General features: G+C 46.3%; 1 protein-coding gene across 1 annotated transcript; it reads left to right on the top strand.

Moving 5' to 3' along the window:
• The first annotated feature begins 73 nt into the window (after positions 1-73).
• LOC137574990 (uncharacterized) lies at positions 74-9216 on the top strand. The gene is made up of 2 exons (XM_068287403.1): positions 74-88; positions 7931-9216. Exon 2 carries the CDS (start codon positions 8189-8191, stop codon positions 8852-8854), a length of 666 nt encoding a protein of 221 aa, XP_068143504.1. The 5' UTR covers positions 74-88; positions 7931-8188; the 3' UTR covers positions 8855-9216.
• The last annotated feature ends 11613 nt before the right edge of the window (positions 9217-20829 follow it).

Below are 20829 nucleotides of genomic sequence, written 5' to 3'. Positions count from 1 at the left end.
TTGGATCCTTCCGCCCCCCACGAACATTGGTCCTTCGAGCCGGATATCCTTCCGCTCCTCCAGCTTGCATCGGCGGAATTCCTGATAAGTACAAAATTTCATTATTCATTTCATTTACATACTACTAAAAGTGTGAGGTTTTCCCGCTTCTCCATAGCGACCTACACACTTTTACATATTGTATGTACATACCTGACCTGTTCCAAGGTTTCATGGTAGTTCCTAATCCTTAGCGTGATTGTCCAACGTTCTCATTTTACATTCCACGATTATCCATTTTCATTTATGTTTTTTTTCTCCTCGCACTTGTCCAAATCCACCTTTTTTACATATGCATTCACATGTACATGTAATTTCCACAGCTGTTTGCCAAATCCGCGTAAAAGTTTAAAAAACAAAAAAAAAAAAAAATTATTAAAGTGTTATAAAAAATAGGGAAAAATAAAAATCAAAGTGTTCACCGCGTTTTCTTATGTGTTGGAATAATAATCTTTAATGCCAAACTTATTTCCACACGCGCGTATCTACGTACATACATACATCGTCACCTGTTGATGTACGCGCATATGTACATACATATCCATATACATACAATCCCTTCGCACATTTACCACGACACAAAAGGCAAAAAAAATATTCTTTTTTTTAAATAGCACTTCACGTATGCACCGCGATTTCTTGCGCGTTCGAATTAGGTGCGAAATTAATTTCCTCACGCGCGTCTTTGGATACCGGTGCACTTGCTTACATACGTACATACATACATATGTATATGCTTACATAGTCATACATTGCACATACATATGTACATATCCACAACGCATAATACATTTCGGTGTCGCGCATTGATTTAACACAACCCCACATCCAATTAAATTACAATTACTTACGTTTTTTTTGTTGTTGTGAACAACGCGTGTGCATACATATCTATACTCACCTGTGTACTTATGCATGTACGTACACACATAGATCAAAGCATCTGTCCATATGCATTGATCGGTTGTTTTATTTGCGCACAACACTCGCTTGTTTTTCCGCACAACACTTGTTCTTGGTTTTTCCGCACAACCACAAAAAAAAAATTATTCACATACATAATTAAACAACAAAATCAAAAACCAAATATATAAACAGCGGCCGACAGCTGTTTTCGGAGTAGTGGTGACACGTGAGTCGAGTCGTGATATCGATAGGCGGCTCAAGCGCGCCAAATTTAAATCACATTATTTCCGATTCTCTTTTTTTCGCCTAATTATATATCCGCCCATATTTATAAAACAATACATATATATTTTTCCAGCATTATCGTGCCCACATTTATATATCCGTCCATATTTATAAATCATTTATATAATTTTTCCGGCCAACTTTTTGCGCTCACATATATATATCCGTCCATATTTATAAATTATATATATAATTTTTTCGGCCAGTATTTTGCGCTCATATATATATCCGCCCATATTTATAAATAAATACATATATATTTTTTCCAGCACTATCGGGCCCATATTTATATATCCGTCCATATTTATAAATTATATATATAATTTTTTCGGCCAGTATTTTGCGCTCATATATATATCCGCCCATATTTATAAATAAACACATATAAATTTTTTCCAGCACTATCGGGCCCATATTTATATATCCGTTCATATTTAAAAACTATATATATATTTTTTCCGGCCAGTATTTTGCGCTCAATATATATCCGCCCATATTTATAAATAAACACATATAAATTTTTTCCAGCACTATCGGGCCCATATTTATATATCCGTTCAGCTTTAAAAACTATATATATATTTTTTCCGGCCAGCCTTTTGCGCTCATATATATATCCGCCCATATTTCTAAATAAATACATATATATATATTTTTTCCAGCACTATCGGGCCCATATTTATATCTCCGTCCATATTTATAAATTATATATACAATTTTTTCCGGCCATTATTCTGCGCACACATATATATCCAGATCCAGATTTATATAAAAACGTATTTTCCTTTTATCCTATACATCTTTGTTTATATATTTCATCCGTGTTTTGTTTTATACGTACTCCCATCGGTAATTTTCAATCCGCATTCGTGCGTTCGTATATTATTCCGCATCTATCCCCATTAAAGAGGCTTCGTTTCCGAGCCACACGCGAGAAAATTCTCCCGCAATCCTGCGGTGCACAGTGAGGAAGTTCTTGCGTCCCCATACAGTCCACTTCTCACTTCCAAAACAAAAAAAAAGGGACGCGCACAAACGCGGTGTTCGTCGGTAAGCTCGTCCCCTGAGTATGTCCACGGAGCCGTCCAAGACTGCGCCGAAGTCCAACAGTCTTTCGTCTCCCTCTGCAACTCCGGAGAAGGTTCGGCCTCCGACAACTCCGGTGACCGTGAAGCGTACGGATATTTCGCGCAAGTTCTCGTCAGTTCGCAGCCGCAGCGAATCCCCAAGGTCCCGTCCGTCTTCGTCCAGCTTACCTGAGGGTCGCAGATTCTCGGTTAAAGACTCGAGGGAACACCAAGGTCGTTCCAAGCTTTCAACTCAGACCCAGATTCCGCACGTTGTTGTGACGCACTGTTCTGACGCTCCCGTCACCCGATCCGTATCACAACAGCGTAGAGAACACTCCAGAATGTCCCTTTCCGATTTCGTTATAGCGTGCGACGCATTGACTCTGTTTGAAGCTCGCGAGAGTGAAGCTCTAACTTCTGAAGTGCCCTTGTTTTCCATTAAAATGCACTTAGAGCAGCTCAAATCCCTTTGGTCAACTGTCGAGATGGAATACTCCCGTTGTCACAAGGCCTTGACAATCCAAGCCGACGAGGAAAGCTTGGCAAACATAAGCCACATCAAGGCGAAGCACGAATCCGCTTACGCGGCATATGTGCGATGCGGGACGTTGTTCGGAGAACGCATCGAACAGCTCTCGGTACAGATGACGACTCTTAGGCGTCAGCCAACCGCTCCGTCGGGGCCACCGGGGCATAGAGTTCCTCCGTGTGAGGTAGAGACATTTGATGGCGACAGCCTAGCATGGCCCACATTCCGCGATTTGTTCGCCGCCATTTATATCGCCAATCCGTATTTGTCACAAGTGGAGAAGCTCTATCACTTGAACGCCAAGACGCGAGGGGAAGCGAGAACCATCGTGGCTAAGTCCCCCCTGACGAATGAGGGTTTCCAGGCCGCGTGGGAGAACCTCACCGCACGGTACGAAAACAGCCGTCTGCTGGTCATGACTCAAGCCAGACAACTCCTTCAGATTCCCGCGGTGGCACAAGAGTCGGGCAAATCCTTGCGAGAGCTGCAGACCGCGTTTCAAGGGTGTCTTACCGCACTTGAGCGTTCGGGTGTTAGTACTGAGAATTGGGATGTCCTACTTATCGCCATCTGCACTAGTAAATTGCCGAAGGCCACAATCCTCCTGTGGGAGCAATCAGTGCCCAATAAGACTGTCGTCTCAACGTGGTCCGATTTGAACCAATTTCTTACCGATCGGTATCGGGTCCTGGATGCCACCGACGAACATAAGTCGGCCCCAAGTGTCCAAGCCATCCCCATTGGCCCCCGCAAATCCTCTGCAACGATGAAAGTCCAAGCGTTTCCAGCGAAAGCTCAGCTCAAATCGGCGTCTTGCAAGCTGTGCCATCGGGAAAATCACCCAATACGGCTCTGCCCTAGTTTCCTTGATATGCCTGTTCAGAGGCGGCTGGAAACCATTAGACAGCAGGGACTTTGTCTGAACTGTTTTGCCCGCGGTCATCAAGTGAAGGGCTGCTCCAGTGCGCATAATTGCCATACCTGCAAGGAACGTCATCATACGCTGTTGCATCCTAGTGATGTGTCCGTGCCCTCGCCATCCGCTGCGCAAGTCCCACCATCCAGCGTCACAGAGCGCCCGTCCGCGAGCGACCAGCTCACAAATGCTCAAAGTTATTTTGCATCTACCCCAGGCAGAGGCCTTTTAGGCACTGCGATTGTCACTCTGCACCATCGTGGTGTGGATCATCATATTCGGGCGTTGATCGACTCGGGAGCCGATTCAACTTTTCTCTCCGAACGCGTCTTCAGCATGGTCCAGCCCCCCTTCTACCCAGTAGACGCCGCGGTTACTGGCATGGGCCAGAGTGATGGAGGCTGCGCCGACAAGGTGTGTCTGCTAATGCTGTCTCCCCCGTGTGACAGATTGAACAAGATTGAGGTCTCCGCCCTGGTCGTATCCAAATTGTCAGGGGCCATTCCAACAGCTCCATTCCTTAATACGGTTCCGACGCAGTGCCTCGATCGCCCCCTGGCTGACCCGTACTACAACAAGCCCGCGCCTATTGACATGATCATCGGTGTAGACCTGTTTCCCCACATCCTCGGAGAACGGATCAAAAAGGATATTGGTGATTTTGTCGGGCTAGAAACCATCTTTGGATGGGTTCTGTGTGGGGCTATCACTCCTGACCCCCCGGTGTCTAGATCCGTTTTCGCGGCACAGACGCGAGTTAGTCCCGAAGCAAAGCTTGATGTACTCCTCACCAAGTTTTGGGAGGTGGAAGACCTTCCCGCAAAGCCGGAAAAGGAGGATGACGCATTCTGCGAGCGGAACTTCCAGGAGACCACCCAAAGGGGAAAGGACGGCCGATATGTTGTGTCCCTACCGTTCAAAGGTCCGAATAGCGTTGACTTGGGCCACTCAAGACCGATCGCGCTGGCTCAATTCCTGCGGAATGAGGCACGCCTTCTCAAGGATCCGGTTCTAAAAACGCAGTACGATGCCATTATTCAAGAATATGAGGAATTGGGTCATATGATTCGGGTGACGCCGCCTCAAGATGGGAAAAACTTCTATCTCCCCCATCATGCGGTGTTTAAGCCCGATAGCACCACCACTAAGGTACGCGTGGTATTTAACGCGTCGAGCCCCTCCACACAAGGCGTCAGCCTCAACGATGTCTTGCACACCGGTCCTACTCTTCAGGCCGACCTCACGCTTCAGGTACTGAAATGGCGGTTCTTTCAATTCGTTTTCAATGCCGACATAACGCAGATGTATCGACAAATCCGAGTCGATCCCAGGCATACCCCCTTTCAGCGGATCCTCTACCGAGACCGCTGCGGCAATATTCAGGATTACGAGTTACAAACTGTCACGTTTGGGGTTAACTGCGCGCCATTCTTGGCGATCCGAGTCCTTTTACAACTGGCACAAGACGTGCAAACGATGTATCCTCAGGCGAGCGAAATCCTTCGGAACTACATGTATGTTGATGATGTCCTTGCCGGCGCTCACACTGAAGCCGACGCTCGTCTCGCCATACGAGAGCTTCAAGCGGTCCTCCAATCTGCGGGATTCCCGCTTCGGAAGTGGACTTCCAATAAGAAGGAAGTACTTCAAGCCATTCCGAGAGAGCACCTGCTGCGAGAGGACTTTCTCGAGCTGGAAGACGCGAGCACCGCAAAAACCTTGGGTATTCGATGGCAAGCTGCTGAGGACGTCTTCTTCTTCACCACAGCGGACCCCCCCCTTGAAGGAGTCGATCTCCAAGAGGCAGGTTCTGTCTCATATCGCTAAGCTCTTCGACCCCGCTGGGTGGCTAGCCCCATTTGTCATCCGAGCGAAGATATTCATGCAGCAAATCTGGCTTACCGAACTGGGCTGGGATGATGCTCTGCCGCCTCTCCTGCTGCAGCAATGGCATGAATTCCTGCAGGATTACCCAGGCCTCAGTCGACTCCGCATTCCCCGTTGGCTAAACACCAGCGATAAGCTCTCGTGGGAGCTTCATGGCTTCTGTGACGCGTCACAGAAAGCGTATGGAGCGGCCCTATATGTGCGGGTTCGGTACGGCAATCAAGTAGACGTCCATTTATTAACGGCTAAGACCCGTGTAGCTCCAGTCAAAACAGTCTCGCTGCCTCGGCTAGAGTTGTGCGGAGCGGTTCTGCTAGCCGATCTCTGGGCGTCGATCGTTCCTGAACTTCCAATCCGACCTGCAACCTCCCAGTTTTGGACCGACTCTACCATCGTGTTGGCTTGGCTCAATAAACCTCCGTGCAGTTGGTCCACCTTCGTGGCCAATCGCGTATCCAGGATCTCCGAAAGCACTAGTGGCCAAAGCTGGTCACATGTGCGCTCCGAGGACAACCCCGCGGATCTGGCGAGCCGTGGAGTCTCCGCGGCCGAGCTATCGGCCAGCAGCCTCTGGTGGCATGGGCCGGACTGGCTCCAGAGAGCCCCCGAGTATTGGCCAACTCCCCATAACGAACTCCCAGACACCCAGCTGGAGCAACGGGTCCAGTGCCACACCACCGCGACCACGCTACTCGAGGACGTCAGCGAACGGTTCTCGAATTATGGTAGGGCTCTACGAGTCATCGCGTACATCCTACGCTTCGCCACCAAGAGGATTTCGACGCCTTCCACGGTTCGCCTCACCAATGACGAACTTCTTTCCGCCGAGCGCGCCTTGATTCGGACCTCTCAGCGGCGGGAATACCTCGCGGAGATACGGGCCCTGGGCGAAGGGCGACCCCTGCCATCATCCAGCACTCTACTCAATCTGAACCCATTTCTCGACCAGCATGGGTTACTCCGCTCCTGCGGACGACTCCGGGCCGCTGAGTCCCTCCGATATGATGAACGTCACCCTATTCTCCTCCCATATAGTACTCATTTCACTCGCCTGCTTGTCGCATTCGCCCACCGCATCACGTTGCATGGCGGCAATCAACTGATGGTGCGGTATTTGCGCACCAAATTCTGGATCCCACGGATAAAGAACATGGTAAAGTCCCACATCAAGGGGTGCAAGGTCTGCATCGTTCATCGTCGACGACTACAGACCCAGATGATGGGTGATCTCCCTCGAGAACGCATCACGTATTCCAGGCCCTTCACCCACACGGGCATTGATTTCGCAGGGCCGTTCGAGATCAAAAATTACACCGGGCGTGCGTGTCTCATAACTAAGGGTTATGTCTGCGTCTTTGTGTGTTTCAGCACGAAGGCAATCCATCTCGAGGCTACCTCCGACCTCACCACTGAAAGATTTCTGGCAGCCTTCTCTCGGTTTGTCGCACGGAGACAATGTCCACAGCGCATTTACTCCGACAACGGCAAAACCTTCGTAGGGGCCTCAAAGGCGCTCGAAAAAGATTTCCTGAACGCCACCAAGCTTGAAATAATGAAGGCATTCCCCCAGCACATCCTATCCTGGCAGTTCATTCCGCCAAGCGCGCCCCACATGGGAGGACTGTGGGAAGCAGGGGTCAAAAGTTTTAAGACCCTGTTTTACAAGTCCTCGTCCACTGTCAAATACACCTTCGAGGAACTTTCCACTCTCCTGTGTAGGATCGAAGCGTGCCTAAACTCCAGGCCAATCTCTCCCATGAGTGAGGACCCAGAGGATCTACTGGCCCTAAGCCCGGGACATTTCCTGATTGGAGGACCACTCTTAGCCATTGCGGAACCGGAAATTCTGGTCGAGCCTATGTCGCTGATCAACCGATGGCAGCGACTAAAGGCAATCCAGCAGGCTTTCTGCCGCCGCTGGAAGAGTGAGTACCTCAAGGAGCTTCACAAACGGAACAAGTGGAAATCACCGACTCGCAGCATCCAGACCGGCGACCTCGTGATCGTGTCCGAAGATCATCTCCCCTCCAACGAGTGGCGCTTAGGGCGAATTGAGCGCACTCTGCCCGGGGCTGACGGCCTCGTCCGAGTGGCTGATGTCACCACCGCGCGTGGGTCTATCCGAAGACCCGTAGCGAAGCTCATTCTGTTGCAAGACAGCAGGAGTCCTGAGTCTAAAACCTTATCGTGACTCCTAATCCCTCTATGTTTCCTCCGAATGTCCTCGTCTCCGTGCATGTTTCTCGTTCCCGTGCATAGACTAATCCACTCCCCCATACGTAATTTCTTTCGTTACAGTTCATTCAGCTCGCCCTTTCATAGCGACATGGCCCCCACGCGTCTGCCGCACCACCGCAGCAAACGAGCTCCACAGGGCACGAACGTGTACCGATGCCGGGTCTGTCGGGGGGTTCATGCACTCCGGCAGTGTCAGCGCTTCCTAAACCTCCGAGGGGAAAAGCGGCTTCGGGCGGTGCTCATCAATAAATATTGTCCCAATTGCTTGGCCCACGAGCATTCATCCGACGCGTGTCGGACTCGCCATGGTTGCCGACGATGCGGGCAAAGGCACCATACCCTGCTCCACATGGCCGACCAACCGCCGAGACGACGTGCCTCCGCCCGGCGTCGCAGCCGATCACCCCCTCCAGTCGTGCTGCACCCCCGCTACAACCCCGTTCCCGATCATCGTCCGACCGCTCCGCTTCCCCAGAAGGCGCACCCGAGATTTCGTTATCCTCCCTGCTCCACGCCAGGACGACGACTGTCCTGCCCACCGCAGTCCTACGGTTGGGCAATGGCTCGAAATCCTTCGAGACCCGCGTCCTTCTTGATGCGTGTGCGGCTGAGAGCCGCATCAATCTCTCCTTTGCCCGGTCCCTGGGGTTAGCTGTGACCACGGTCGGGGTCGACCAAGCCTGTACGGCCGTCCTCGAGTCGAGGTCCGACAAGACGTTCCGACGGAACGTTATATTCCGGGTCGAAGAGGACTTGCTCATCCGCACTCCCATCCGGGAAGTGGCGGCGCCGGTCCGAGAGAAGTTCGCAACCCTGATCCTGGCCGACCCCTACTTCTATCGGCCGGCGTCGGTATCCGTGGTGCTCGGGGCAGACCTCTATCCTGAGGTCATCCAACCAGGCTGTGTGCCCGGTCATAGCGGTACTCCCGCAGCCCAGAGCACCGTGTTCGGATGGGTCGTCTCCGGCTCCTGTGGGATCTAGGCGCTCCAGGACGTTGCCGTCCCCCATCCTTTATATGTCCAGGGTGACAATTGCAACATGTTGCAAGGGGGGCGGTATGTTCACGCCACCGGGTGAACAGCAGTGAGCGGCGAAGAGCAGTGAGCGGTGAGGAGTGAGGAGGGTTTTTTGATCCTCGGCGTCTACGGTCACACCAGGAGGAGTGACTTGATTTTTTCCAATGGGCACCGCCATCACTAAGAATCGAGCCTTTCACCCGAACACCCGTTCTCTTGCATTTTTTTTACGATTTGTTAATCACTTTCAACCCGAACCATTTCCGTGTGTGCCGGTTTACCTGTGAATATTATATAAATAATAAAACCTACATTTAGTTAACCGAAGTTTCTCGTGCGTTTTAATTCACCACTCGCTCACCACAAACTGAAGAAATTGGCACCCGCCAACTCCTTGTATTTCATTTGGATCCTTCCGCCCCCCCACGAACAACACATATGTATGCAATGAAACAAACCTACGAAACTCAAAGTGATCTCCTACATACAAATATATGTACATATATGCAAGCAGAGTGTGTGAATGTGACATAATAAAAATTACAAAATTTATCCAGTGCTAACTTAAATCCCACAATAAAAGTTTTTGTGCAAATACAGTCCACTCCTGAGAAAAGTGTGCGCGAAGTGAAAGGTGGTACCAACGAAGAGAAAAAATTTTCAATACAAATTAATAAAGATTTTTAAACAAAACAAAAAAGAAAGTGAACCACCCTCTCACATGTAAAGGCCACACTTAGACATTTCTTGTGTCCCGCGACACCCTATAAAGTAGGGGCATATCAGGTAGACACATCAAAAGAATAAAACAAAAAAAATTACTAATTTATATAAAGAAATCCGATCCATTTAAACCTCTGCATATTTGCATTCCATATTTTCATATTAAAAAAAAAATGTAAATACACATATACATATACTCCAACATTTTACATATCCATACACATACATACATACATATGTATATATACATATTTTTCCATACATAAAATTTTACATATTGATATTCATATCCAAATACATATACATACATATCCATACATAAATATATGTATTCCACAAAAATTCTTATTTTTTCGCACACAAATATATTTTTCCATCACCGCGAACAAAATCCCAGCCTATATACATACACACATACATACGTGCATACATAAGTCCCGCTTAACTGCAGTATACCAGCCCAGCTGCAAGCTCATGTGCCAAAGAGCGGCACAAAGCAAACGACCAAAAGTAGCTGTGCTGTATACCCTAGGTTGGCAGGCACTTGTGGGGTATATATGTTGAAGGGTCACGTTGAGGGAAAGATCGAATAATATTAAATTATTAAAAATTTGTGTATCTTGGGTTTTTCAATATTGAATTCCCAAATTGTTCCAATCGTTTCCAAGTCGTATCTTTGGGGTTATATTTCAATTCCAAAGTGTTTCCACGCGTTTCAAGTCGTCTCTTTGGTTATATTTCAATCCCAAAGTGTTTCCACGCGTTCCAAGTCGTTTCTTTGGAGTTAGATTTCAATTCCAAAGAGTTTCCACGCGTTCCAAGTCGTATCTTTGGTTATATTTCAATTCCAAAGTGTTTTCACTCGTTCCAAGTCGTATCTGCAGTTAGATTTCAATTCCAAAGTGTTTCCACGCGTTCCAAGTCGTCTCTTTGGTTATATTTCAATTCCAAAGTGCTTCCACGCGATCCAAGTCGTATCTTTGGTTATATTTCAATCCCAAAGTGTTTCCACGCGTTTCAAGTCGTATCTTTGGTTATATTTCAATTGCAAAGTGTTTCCATGCGTTCCAAGTCGTATCGTTGGTTATATTTTAGAATTCCAAGGTGTTCCAAGTGTCCCAAGTCGTATCATTGGGTTTTATATTTCAATTCCAAGGCGTTCTAAGCCGTTCCTAGGGTTTTTTTGCAGTGTTCCAAAACATCCCAAACGAACCAGCTCGTTTTCTGGATATTTTAATCTATTTCAAGGCGTTTCAAAGCCGTCCTTTGAGTGGTTTGGTAGTGTACCAGTTTTTCCCGAACGTTCCAGCTTGTCTTTTTCGCTAATTTTCAAGCTGTGCCAAACCAGCTCACTACTTTACAACCGCCATTTTCTGGGGGTATGAACACGAGCCCGTCAATAGACGAGAAAGAAGCTGAGAACACTGCGGTTACGAGCAAATCCTCAATTGCTGCTCCAGGTCAGCGCCAGAGGAGTACCAGCCCTACTACTCCTCCTTTCCGAGCATTTCAGACCCTCTCTAGTCCATTAGCTCTCACGTCCGCACCATCAAGTACGACCTTTCAGCAAGCCACGTCAGAGCCACGAAGAGCAAGCCAAAAAGAGGTCATATCATTGGTACCATTTCCACAGATTTTGGTAACCGCCCCAAGAGTCACTCGGTCCGAAACCAAAAGGGTTTTAGTTGCTTCCACCATGGCTTTGAAGAAGTCTGTCTCCATTAGCGATAAACTAATTCAGTTTGAAGTCGACACCCACGTCACTTCACTGTCCGAGGTCTGTCGTGATCGAGTTTAAGCGTTGTGATAGAAGGTCGAGCAGGAATATGAGAAATGCGAGGTACTCCCAGATGGTAAAGACGATAACTCTGAAGATTTAGCCATCCAAGCTAAATATGACAAATGCTATTAAGTTTACGAGCTATGCACGGCTCGATTAAACGAGCTTATCCACGAAGCGTCTGCTCCTACTCCTCCGAACCGTCATGGGTCTACCTCTGCACCAGCAGAACGAGGCTGTCGATTGCCACCCATTGGCATAGAAGTCTTTACGGGAGATTACTTAAAATGGCCTACGTTCCGTGACTTGTTTACAGCCATCTACGTAAGCGATTCGCGAATTTCCCCCGATGAAAAGCTGTACCATCTCCTAGCGAAAACGAGGGGTGAAGCCAACCTCATTGTAGCAAAATTCCCGTTTACAAATGATGGTTTTGAAACGGCATGGAATGCACTCAAACAGCGTTTCGAAAATAAGCGACTTATCGTGAACAGCCAATTCAGAGCACTTCTTGACCTGCCTCAAATTTTCCATGAGTCCGGAAAAGCATTACAGGATCATCAGAATGCTCTGCAGGCATCCATTCGTGCTTTTGAGCACTGTGGCCTGCCAGTAACCACTTGGGGGGGCATGTTCGTATTTTTCTGTTTCATCAAATTGCCAAAGAACACCCTTTCACTGTGAGAACAATCTCAGACAAGACTGCCATTCCAGAGTGGCAAATGATGGACGATTTCCTCACTGAGCGGTTTCGTACGCGCGAAGCAGTTGAAAATACAACAGCAATGGCTATTTCGGTTCCCACTTCGAAACTTCCGCGAAATCCGCTTCCAGTTACCCGAAAGGCTAATACATTTGAAGCCAAGGTGACCACCTAACCAAAATCCTATGATCTCTGTATGAAGGAGAATCACCCGGTGCGTCGATTTCCCAGCTTCCTTCAGATGTCGGTGCCAGAGAGGGTGGTATACATAAACAAAAATTCCCTTTGTCTGAACTGTTTCGCAAGAGGGCATCAAGTAAAAGATTGCCCGAGTCAACACGTCATATTACGCTCTTGCACAAGGATGCCCGACCGGAAAATAGTCCAACGCCGGTCCCAGCGCAGCCCAGTTTTCACAATATTGTCCGGACATACTTTACCTCTGTATGTCTTGTCTTGTCCCAAGTTGCTGATGATTTGCCGTCATATACGATAGCCCAAGCCACACAGGAAGGAATGCCCAATATTCCTCTATCCGACCCCTTCTTCAGATTAAAGGCGAAGATCGTTCTACTTCTTGGCATTGATGTCATACCAGACCTGGACTTTTGGCACAAGGGCACTACTTAGCTTCACGGGAGCTATTAGACCCGGCTTCGGAAGCCAATTTTATATCCGAAAGAATGTTCCGGCTCATGAAGTTACCATTCCAAACTTTCAGGGCCGACGTGACAGGCATTAACGGAAAGGTCAATAGAACCTTGAAGGTCTGTCACATAAGCATTCGGTCATCGCATGGACCTCCAGTTCAGATAGAGATAGAAGCTTTTGTCTTGTCCCAAGTTGCTGATGATTTGCCGTCATATACGATAGCCCAAGCCACACAGGAAGGAATGCCCAATATTCCTCTATCCGACCCCTCCTTCAGATTAAAGGCGAACATCGATCTACTTTTATGTATTGATGTCATACTAGAGGTGACCCTTTCCGGCATCCAGACCGAAGTGTGCGGATCTTTAATGGTTCAAGAGACGAGATTTGGTTGGGTCATTTCAGGCCCGTTGCAAGGGGTCCCCGTTAGTTCGTGTGTCGCGTTCACTACGAGGGTGGCTTTAAGCCGAGAGGAGGCACTTGAGACTCTTCTCACAAGGTTTTGGGAGGTGCAGGATCTACCGTTCAAATCGGTAGAAGATTCTGATTCAGTTTGCGAGGTCAATTTCCAGAAGACCACAAGAAGAGATGTTTTGGGGAGATATATGGTCTCACTTCCGTTTCGAGACACAACCAACATCAACCTTGGTCACTCCAGACCAGGGACAATGGCTCAATTCCTAGAAAACGAAAGCCGTCTCCTAAAAAATATTCCGGCAAAAAATGAGTATGACGCCGTTTTCCAAGAGTATTTGGACTTGGGCCGTATCCGTCAGGTGCCATTTTTCGGCAGTAAAAAACAACTTTTACTTGCCACACCATGCAGTTTTGAAGCCCGACAGTATCACAACAAAAGTATGGGTAGTCTTTAACGCCTCTAGCAAGTCCACAAACGGAGTAAGTTTCAATGACATACTTTTTCCTGGTCCGGTACTTCAGTCTGACCTCACTATTCAGATTCTCAAGTGGCGTTTTTTCCGAGTAGTTTTTAATGCCGACATCACAAAAATGTACCGACAAATTATGGTCGATCCAATTCATACACCATTTCAGAGGATTCTATTCCGAAACAAAGAAGGGCAACTTGGTGATTACGAGCTTAATACTGTGACGTTTGGCATTAACTGTGCTCCGTTCTTAGCAATCCGAGTACTTCAGCAACTGGCAAGTGATGTACAATCCAAACTCCCGTTGGCTAGCGATATTATCAAGTCTTATATGTATGTCTATGATGTCCTGGCAGGAGGAACTTCAAGACGCTCTTGCATCAGTTGCATTCCAAAGTGTCATTCAATTCCATTGTTTTTGCGATGCATCACAGCGGGCTTGTGGTGCCGCAATTTACGTGCGCGTTAGCAATGACCAAGGCATATCGTGCTGCCTTCTTGCAGCGAAATCTAGAGTAGCCCCGGTAAAAACGGTTTCGTTGCCCCGCCTTGAATTATGCGGAGCCACGCTTTTAGCTGAACTGGCAGCTGCAGTTCTTCCGCAACGTCCAGTTTATAATGCGGAGGCATTTTATTGGTCAGATTCCACCGTCGTACTGTCGTGGTTAAATAAGCCACCCTGCACATGGACAACGTTTGTCGCAAATCGGGTAGCCAAAATTGTGACGGCAACAAATAGCTCCCCATGGAATCACGTCCGTTCAGAGGACAATCGAGCAGATCTCCCTAGCCGCGGCCTGAGTGCGCAGGAACTTGTACACAAGGATTTAAGGTGACACGGCCCACCATGGCTACGCGAACCACAAGAGTCCTGGCGGCGAGCGACACCACTCCCACTATACACTACCTTGGAGAAGCGGGTAGTGAAGGTCCACGTCGCGATCGCTAAGCCAGCCAACGAGATACTGTCTCGTTTTTCCAATCTGGCACGTGCCTTACGAGTGGTAGCATATGTGGTCCGTTTCGGCAGAAAGTGTCGTAAACTTCCAAACGATTACTCCGGGGAGGTGACCTCTAAGGAGAACAATCAAGTACACCAGGCGTTGATCCGAGTCACTCAGCGTGACTACTTCCCGAAGGAACATCGGTGTCTACAGCAGAAGAATTCTCTGCCCACGTCTAGCACCATTTTCAATTTGAATGCTTTCATTGACGCATCAGGTGTGATCCGAGAATGTGGGCGCGTGCAACAAGCAGCGCGAGCGTAACCCCATTCTGTTGCCAGTAGTAAGTCCATTGTCCCGGCTGTTGGTGCTTTTCACGCATCAGATCTCTCTCCATGGGGGCAGTCAACTGGTAGTCCGTCTCATCCGACAGAGATACTGGATTCCAAGACTGCGGAATCTAGTCAAATCGGTGGTCAATTCATGCAAGGTCTGTGTGATTTACAAAAGAAGGCTGCAATCACAGCTAATGGGCACCCTTCCGTCCGTGCGAATTACTTGCCAACGTCCTTTCACTACCACGGGGATAGATTTCGCAGGTCCTTTCGACCTCAAGAGTTTCACCGGCCGCGCTTGTCGCATATCAAAGGGATATGTGTGTGTCTTTGTTTGCTTTTCCACCAAAACCATTCACCTTGAGGCAACTTCGGATTTAAGTACCGAAGCATTTCTGGCAGCATTCGCTCGCTTTGTATTGAGAAAAGTGCAGTCCGACAACGGTAAAAACTTCGTAGGTGCATCCAGAGTGCTTGAAAAAGATTTCCTAAGGTCTACCCAGCAGAAAATCTTATCCCACTACAGCCATCAGAATCTGTCCTGGCATTTCCGTCTATCATTAACCGGTGACAGCGTCTGAAGGCTGTGAGTCAGCACTGCTGCACCTGATGGAAAGACGAGTATCTGAAGGAGCTACATAAGCGCAATAAGTGGCGATTCCCATCTAAAAATCTTGAAGTGGGCGATCTGGTGGTACTAAAAGACGACAATCTTCCATTTAATGAGTGGCGTCTCGGGCGAATCCACCAAACATACCCTGGCAGTGACGGCAACGTCCGCGTCGTCGAACTGCTTACCGCTCGCGGTGTTGTGAAGCGTCCAGTCGCAAAGCTGATCTTTCTTCCTCCTTAAGAAAGAATTCAAACTCATACGTAAAGCTACAGTAGCGTCCAGCACTTGCTACATTAATTCACTTTCTTCATTATTTGTCCCGGCAGCTTCCTGAATCACTCTATATCCCGTTTCCACGGCTCCGAGACCACGTTCAGAAAAGGCATCGAAGGAGGAGCGCAGATGTTCGCGAGGAACTGAGTCCTTCCGTTGCCGAGTCTTTCGCGGTATCCATCCTCTGAAGCGATGCTGTCGCTTCCTGCGGCTGAACTTGAAAAAGACGATGAGGGCATGGCGACGTCACTGGCCACGGCCTTTAAATTGACAGCCGTCAATATTGGGGCGGAGAAAGCGGTGGCAGCAGTGATCCGGTATCACGATCAGTGAAGGATGGCGATTGGAGGCGATCCTGAAGGTGGTCGATGGCTTGTGCTGCCGCACAAGTGACCCGCAAATCTCCAAGAAGTTCGAGGGCATCGTCCTGGCGAATGATACATTCTACCGACCGTCGTCGGTGTCTTTGGTCCTGGGCGCGGACGTGATGACGGAGCTCATGTTAGTGGGGAGTCTACCCGGGGTTGGCGGGCGGCCAATTGCGATGCGCACAGTCTTTGGCTGGAACCTGTCCGGAGCGTGCCATAAGACTGCCTGGGTCTTGCGCTCCTGCAAGGAGGGGGGAGGAGCATGTTTATGCCCAAACGGGCAACACAAGGGTTAAGGGAGGCGGGAGCTTTCACCTCGCGCCGCTCTCGCGATAATGCCCATCGCTCTCCCCACAAAAAGAACTCCCCACACTTCGCTCCAAGCGGGGCTTGGTGCCCTGCTCTTAATTAAGCTATTTTAAGTGTAAAACTTACAAGTGGATATAACACAACATAATAGAAGAGGATTGCTGCATTAGCCAATTTGGCGAAGGAAGGCATTTCTAAGAAAATTCATTTAGCTGCCTACCCAGGAAATTCAAGCCCCCTACAGAAACAGTGATTATTCACTAATTCTATTTAACACACGGATAATAATTCTATGTGTAACACGGATAGAATAACTAGTTCACATTTACCGATCCTACCGACTGCGCTAATTAAATATCTGGTTTTCCCAAAGAGGAAAAAAAAGATACTGTAAGTTAAAAGCAACGTACTTTATTATTTGAATGAAAACTTAAAACTGAGTTACAAAAATGTGCTATGGTTATATTAAAACCAGAGTTAATTATTTTGCAACCTTTAGCTGATCTTAGTATGCAGTACTTGCATAAGAAATCAGACTTTAAGGAGTTGATTCACTCTCTGAGTGTCTAATCACTGGTGGGGGAAAACTACAGAGTTTGTAATGTACACAACCGGAAATGATTCCAGATCATGCACATCCTCTCTTAGTCAAAGAATCTTTTTTTTTTTTTTGATCAAAGAAGGCGGCCTCTCTCTTGCAGTCCCTGTACAGCCGATGTCACGATGGGCAAGAGCACCACGAATCAGGCCAAAGCCAACACATACGGGCTTAATGTATTGAGAAGTTTGGATCCGGTTGGGACTTCTTGCTGTCGGCTAGCAAACAGTCTTTGGGGGGGTTCTTTGGACCAACATGCACTCAACACACCCGTATTACATAAAATAAAACAAATTCCCTGTTGCACTAATATTACACAATTACTTAATTGAAAGAAACGAACTAGAAGGATTGAGAAAAAAGGGATATTAGTATCGCACGAATAGGGAAGCTACTAAGATGTTATTGTAGCTTCGCGTCTTAACCCACAAAACCAATGATTTTCCTTTCGCCAGATTCGGGAAAATCCCAAGATAAACAGCTCACCGCTCACATTTCGCCACAAAGAAGATCACACACTCTTTACTCAAACATTATAAACGATATTTATTCACGAGGGTTACGGAATACTAAAATACTTCAATAAGTCGGAAACATAATCCGATTTAACTAAACTAAAATGATGATTATTATAATAAACGATACTCAAATTAAATAATTGGATCATTTCGGGCATCCAGAAGCCAAATTAGGGATAATATGTTTTGATCGTTGAATTTTAATTGTAAGGTGGATATATATATGCTTAAAGATACTCAAAAATGAAGCAAGTAAGTCGACTCGTCGACTTGGGTATACCATACTCCAGGTGAAACAAATATTGCAAATTTCGAAAACCAAATGTATGTCTATTAAATTGTTTTTACATGTTTCATAGTATGTGCTATCTCGCTCACTCTACGAACACACGAGCACTCTAGCGCCGCTACTAGCCAACGGCAAATTCTGGCCTTGTGGACCGCTTAGTAAAATACGTTCATACGCATATTTTGCATGTTTCTAGTCCGATTTCAATAAAATTTGCTAGTTTTGTAGAAATAGATAAGAATAATTAGTCTGGTGGACCGCTTAGTAAAATACGTTCATACGCATATTTTGCATGTTTCTAGTCCGATTTCAATAAAATTGGGTAGTTTTGTAGAAATAGATAAGAATAATTAGTCTGCCGAATTTGAATGCGATAGTCAAAAAACTACAGGAGGAAATCGGTTTTTTCTTAATTATGGAGGCGGAAGTGGGCGTGGCAAAATATGAAAATATATACTCTGCGCGCATACTAAGCCAGTATACATACTAAATTTGGTGACTTTAGCTTTGTTTGTTTTTGATAAAATCAGTTTTGTTTAATTTACGGGGGCGTAAGTGGGCGTGGCAAAATGTTTAAATAACCAGTTTCTGCGCGTCTATTAAACTACTCTTCATACCAAATTTGATGTCGGTAGCTGTCATAGTTTTTAAGAAAATCAGTTTTATGTAAATTCCGGTGGCGGAAGGGGGCGTGGCAAAAAGTTTAAACAATTACTTTCTGCGCGCTAACTAAACGGGTATACAAACTAAATTTGATGTCTCTTGCTGTTATACTTTTTAAGAAAAATAGTTTAAGGTGATTCCTGGGGTCGTAAGGGGGCGTGGCCGAAATTCCAATTAACTCTATATATGTACATAATACACGAGTATACATACCAAATTTGGTGGCTCTAGCTTTTATAGTCTCCGAGATCTGCGTGTTCATACGGACGGACGGACGAACGGACGGACGGACGGACAGACGGACATGGCTAGATCGACTCGGCTGATCATCCTGATCAAGAATATATATACTTTATAGGGTCGGAGAAGCTTCCTTCTGCCTGTTACATACATTTTGGCGACTTTAATATACCATTTCACCCTATGGGTGTATGGTATAATAAAAAGGTCAATTGAAATTTGGAAATCTTCAATTTAAATTATGATTTCAATTATAAATGGCGACTCTGCTCACACAGTCAAAGGCGATTATCGATAGCTTTTTAAGTTTAACACAATGTTGGACAATTTTCTTTTTATCTGTTGCTTTTCGTTAGCTTTACTATATTCGAGAGTTTTTCTTATTCGCAGATTAATTGACCTGAACTCGCATTCTTTTTGCATACAAACAGGGAAATACCAGAACGATCATGATTTATGGTTCAAAACTTATGACTTACCCATCCGTCCGGTCCGTCGAAGGCCTTCGTCGTCCGCTGGGTGATGCTTAGGAATAAAATATTAGGTTAAATCAAGCGACTGGCATTCCTATGCAACAAATTTGGTCTAAGGGACTCTCAATCCGCAACAAAGAAACTTTCTCCGCCCGTATCCGATTCGGGCGGCTATTCCAAGCTAGTTAACTTTGTCGAAATGTCTCTGTGCCCTTCACGGTGTGCAGCTTTTGAGCCATCGTTGTCTCAAAAATATCTCTGACGGATTTTCGTAACTCAAATATGAAATGCCTTGCTTAGGTTTCCAACATTCAATTCAATTATGCTAAGTTTTCAAAAGAACTTATTAGACACTTCCAAATACTTAAACATCCACAAAAATATAACTTACAATAATAAGATTCACAAAACTCTATAATAATGGTTGTCCTTGATGCTCCAAATTAGTGTAAAGTTAATAATTCGGCTTGATGGCCGAGAAAATTTCAGATTTAAATTTTTATATTTTTTCGTGAGGAGCAGCAGATAATACTAGAGCTTGCTTCGGAGTATTAGCCTGAAAAAAGACAGTTACTGTCTAATGTCCTTAGCATAAGTTCCTAGCAGTTTGCCAACAGTTTCCTAATCTCTCCCTTACTCGAGGCTTTAACCATAGCAAGTTCAATTTGGCACTAACGCATTTTTGGAAGTTACTCTGTCCAAAATTACGTGTAAAGACTTTCTGTCCTACCTTGAAATTAACTTCTTTGGTTCTCAGGTTATATACATTTGCATTATGCTCCGCTGCCTTTGCTATGTTTCTCTTCAGTAAATTACGGCGTAATGCTAACTGATCGTCCATTCGCAATACGTTGTTCGGTTCATTTAGCATATTTATCCTTTCGAGAAGAGTGTAATGGGAACCATGTGTGGCCATGTCAAAGCCAAACAAAGCATGAAAAAGAGAGCATCCTATACTCTGATGATACGAAGTCCTTAGTGCACAGCTTATAGCGGATATTAGTAGATCCCATTCGAGCTGGTCCTCTTTGAGATAGGCGCGAATTGCTGCAGTGATAGATCCGCTTACTCTCTCAGAGTCATTCGACTGTGGGGAATAAATTGCTGTATACACATGTTTTATGCCCAATGTCGTTAACCATGCATTAAATTCGCTTGCCTTGAATTGTGAACCATTGTCGCTAACTAATATCTCGGGAACTCCATATCGAAAGAATATATTATCCTGCAGATACTCTTGAATCACATTGCTCTTAAATACTTTAAGGGGTTGAAGCCAATGATACTTACATAAATGATCAACCACTATCAGAAGTCCGATATGCCCACGTTTGCTTCTCGGATATGGTCCCAAAAGATCAATATATAATCGTTGAAAAGGTCTCTCTGATACTACAGCTTTACCCATCGGTGGCTTTAAGATTTGATTGGGTGCTTTCGTTGAGTTACACGTCTCGCAATTCCGGATATAATCGCGGACTTGTATCACCATGCCAGGCCAATAGAATGTCCGACGTATGAGCTCCAAAGTTTTTGCCATCCCGCCATGTGCAGATATTTCATCTTCATGCGC

The sequence above is a fragment of the Drosophila tropicalis genome, unplaced genomic scaffold, assembly GCF_018151085.1.
Source record: "Drosophila tropicalis isolate 14030-0801.00 unplaced genomic scaffold, ASM1815108v1 contig_527, whole genome shotgun sequence".
NCBI lineage: Eukaryota > Metazoa > Arthropoda > Insecta > Diptera > Drosophilidae > Drosophila > Drosophila tropicalis.
Note: the sequence above shows the minus strand (reverse complement) of the source record. Positions and strands in the feature narration are given on the sequence as shown.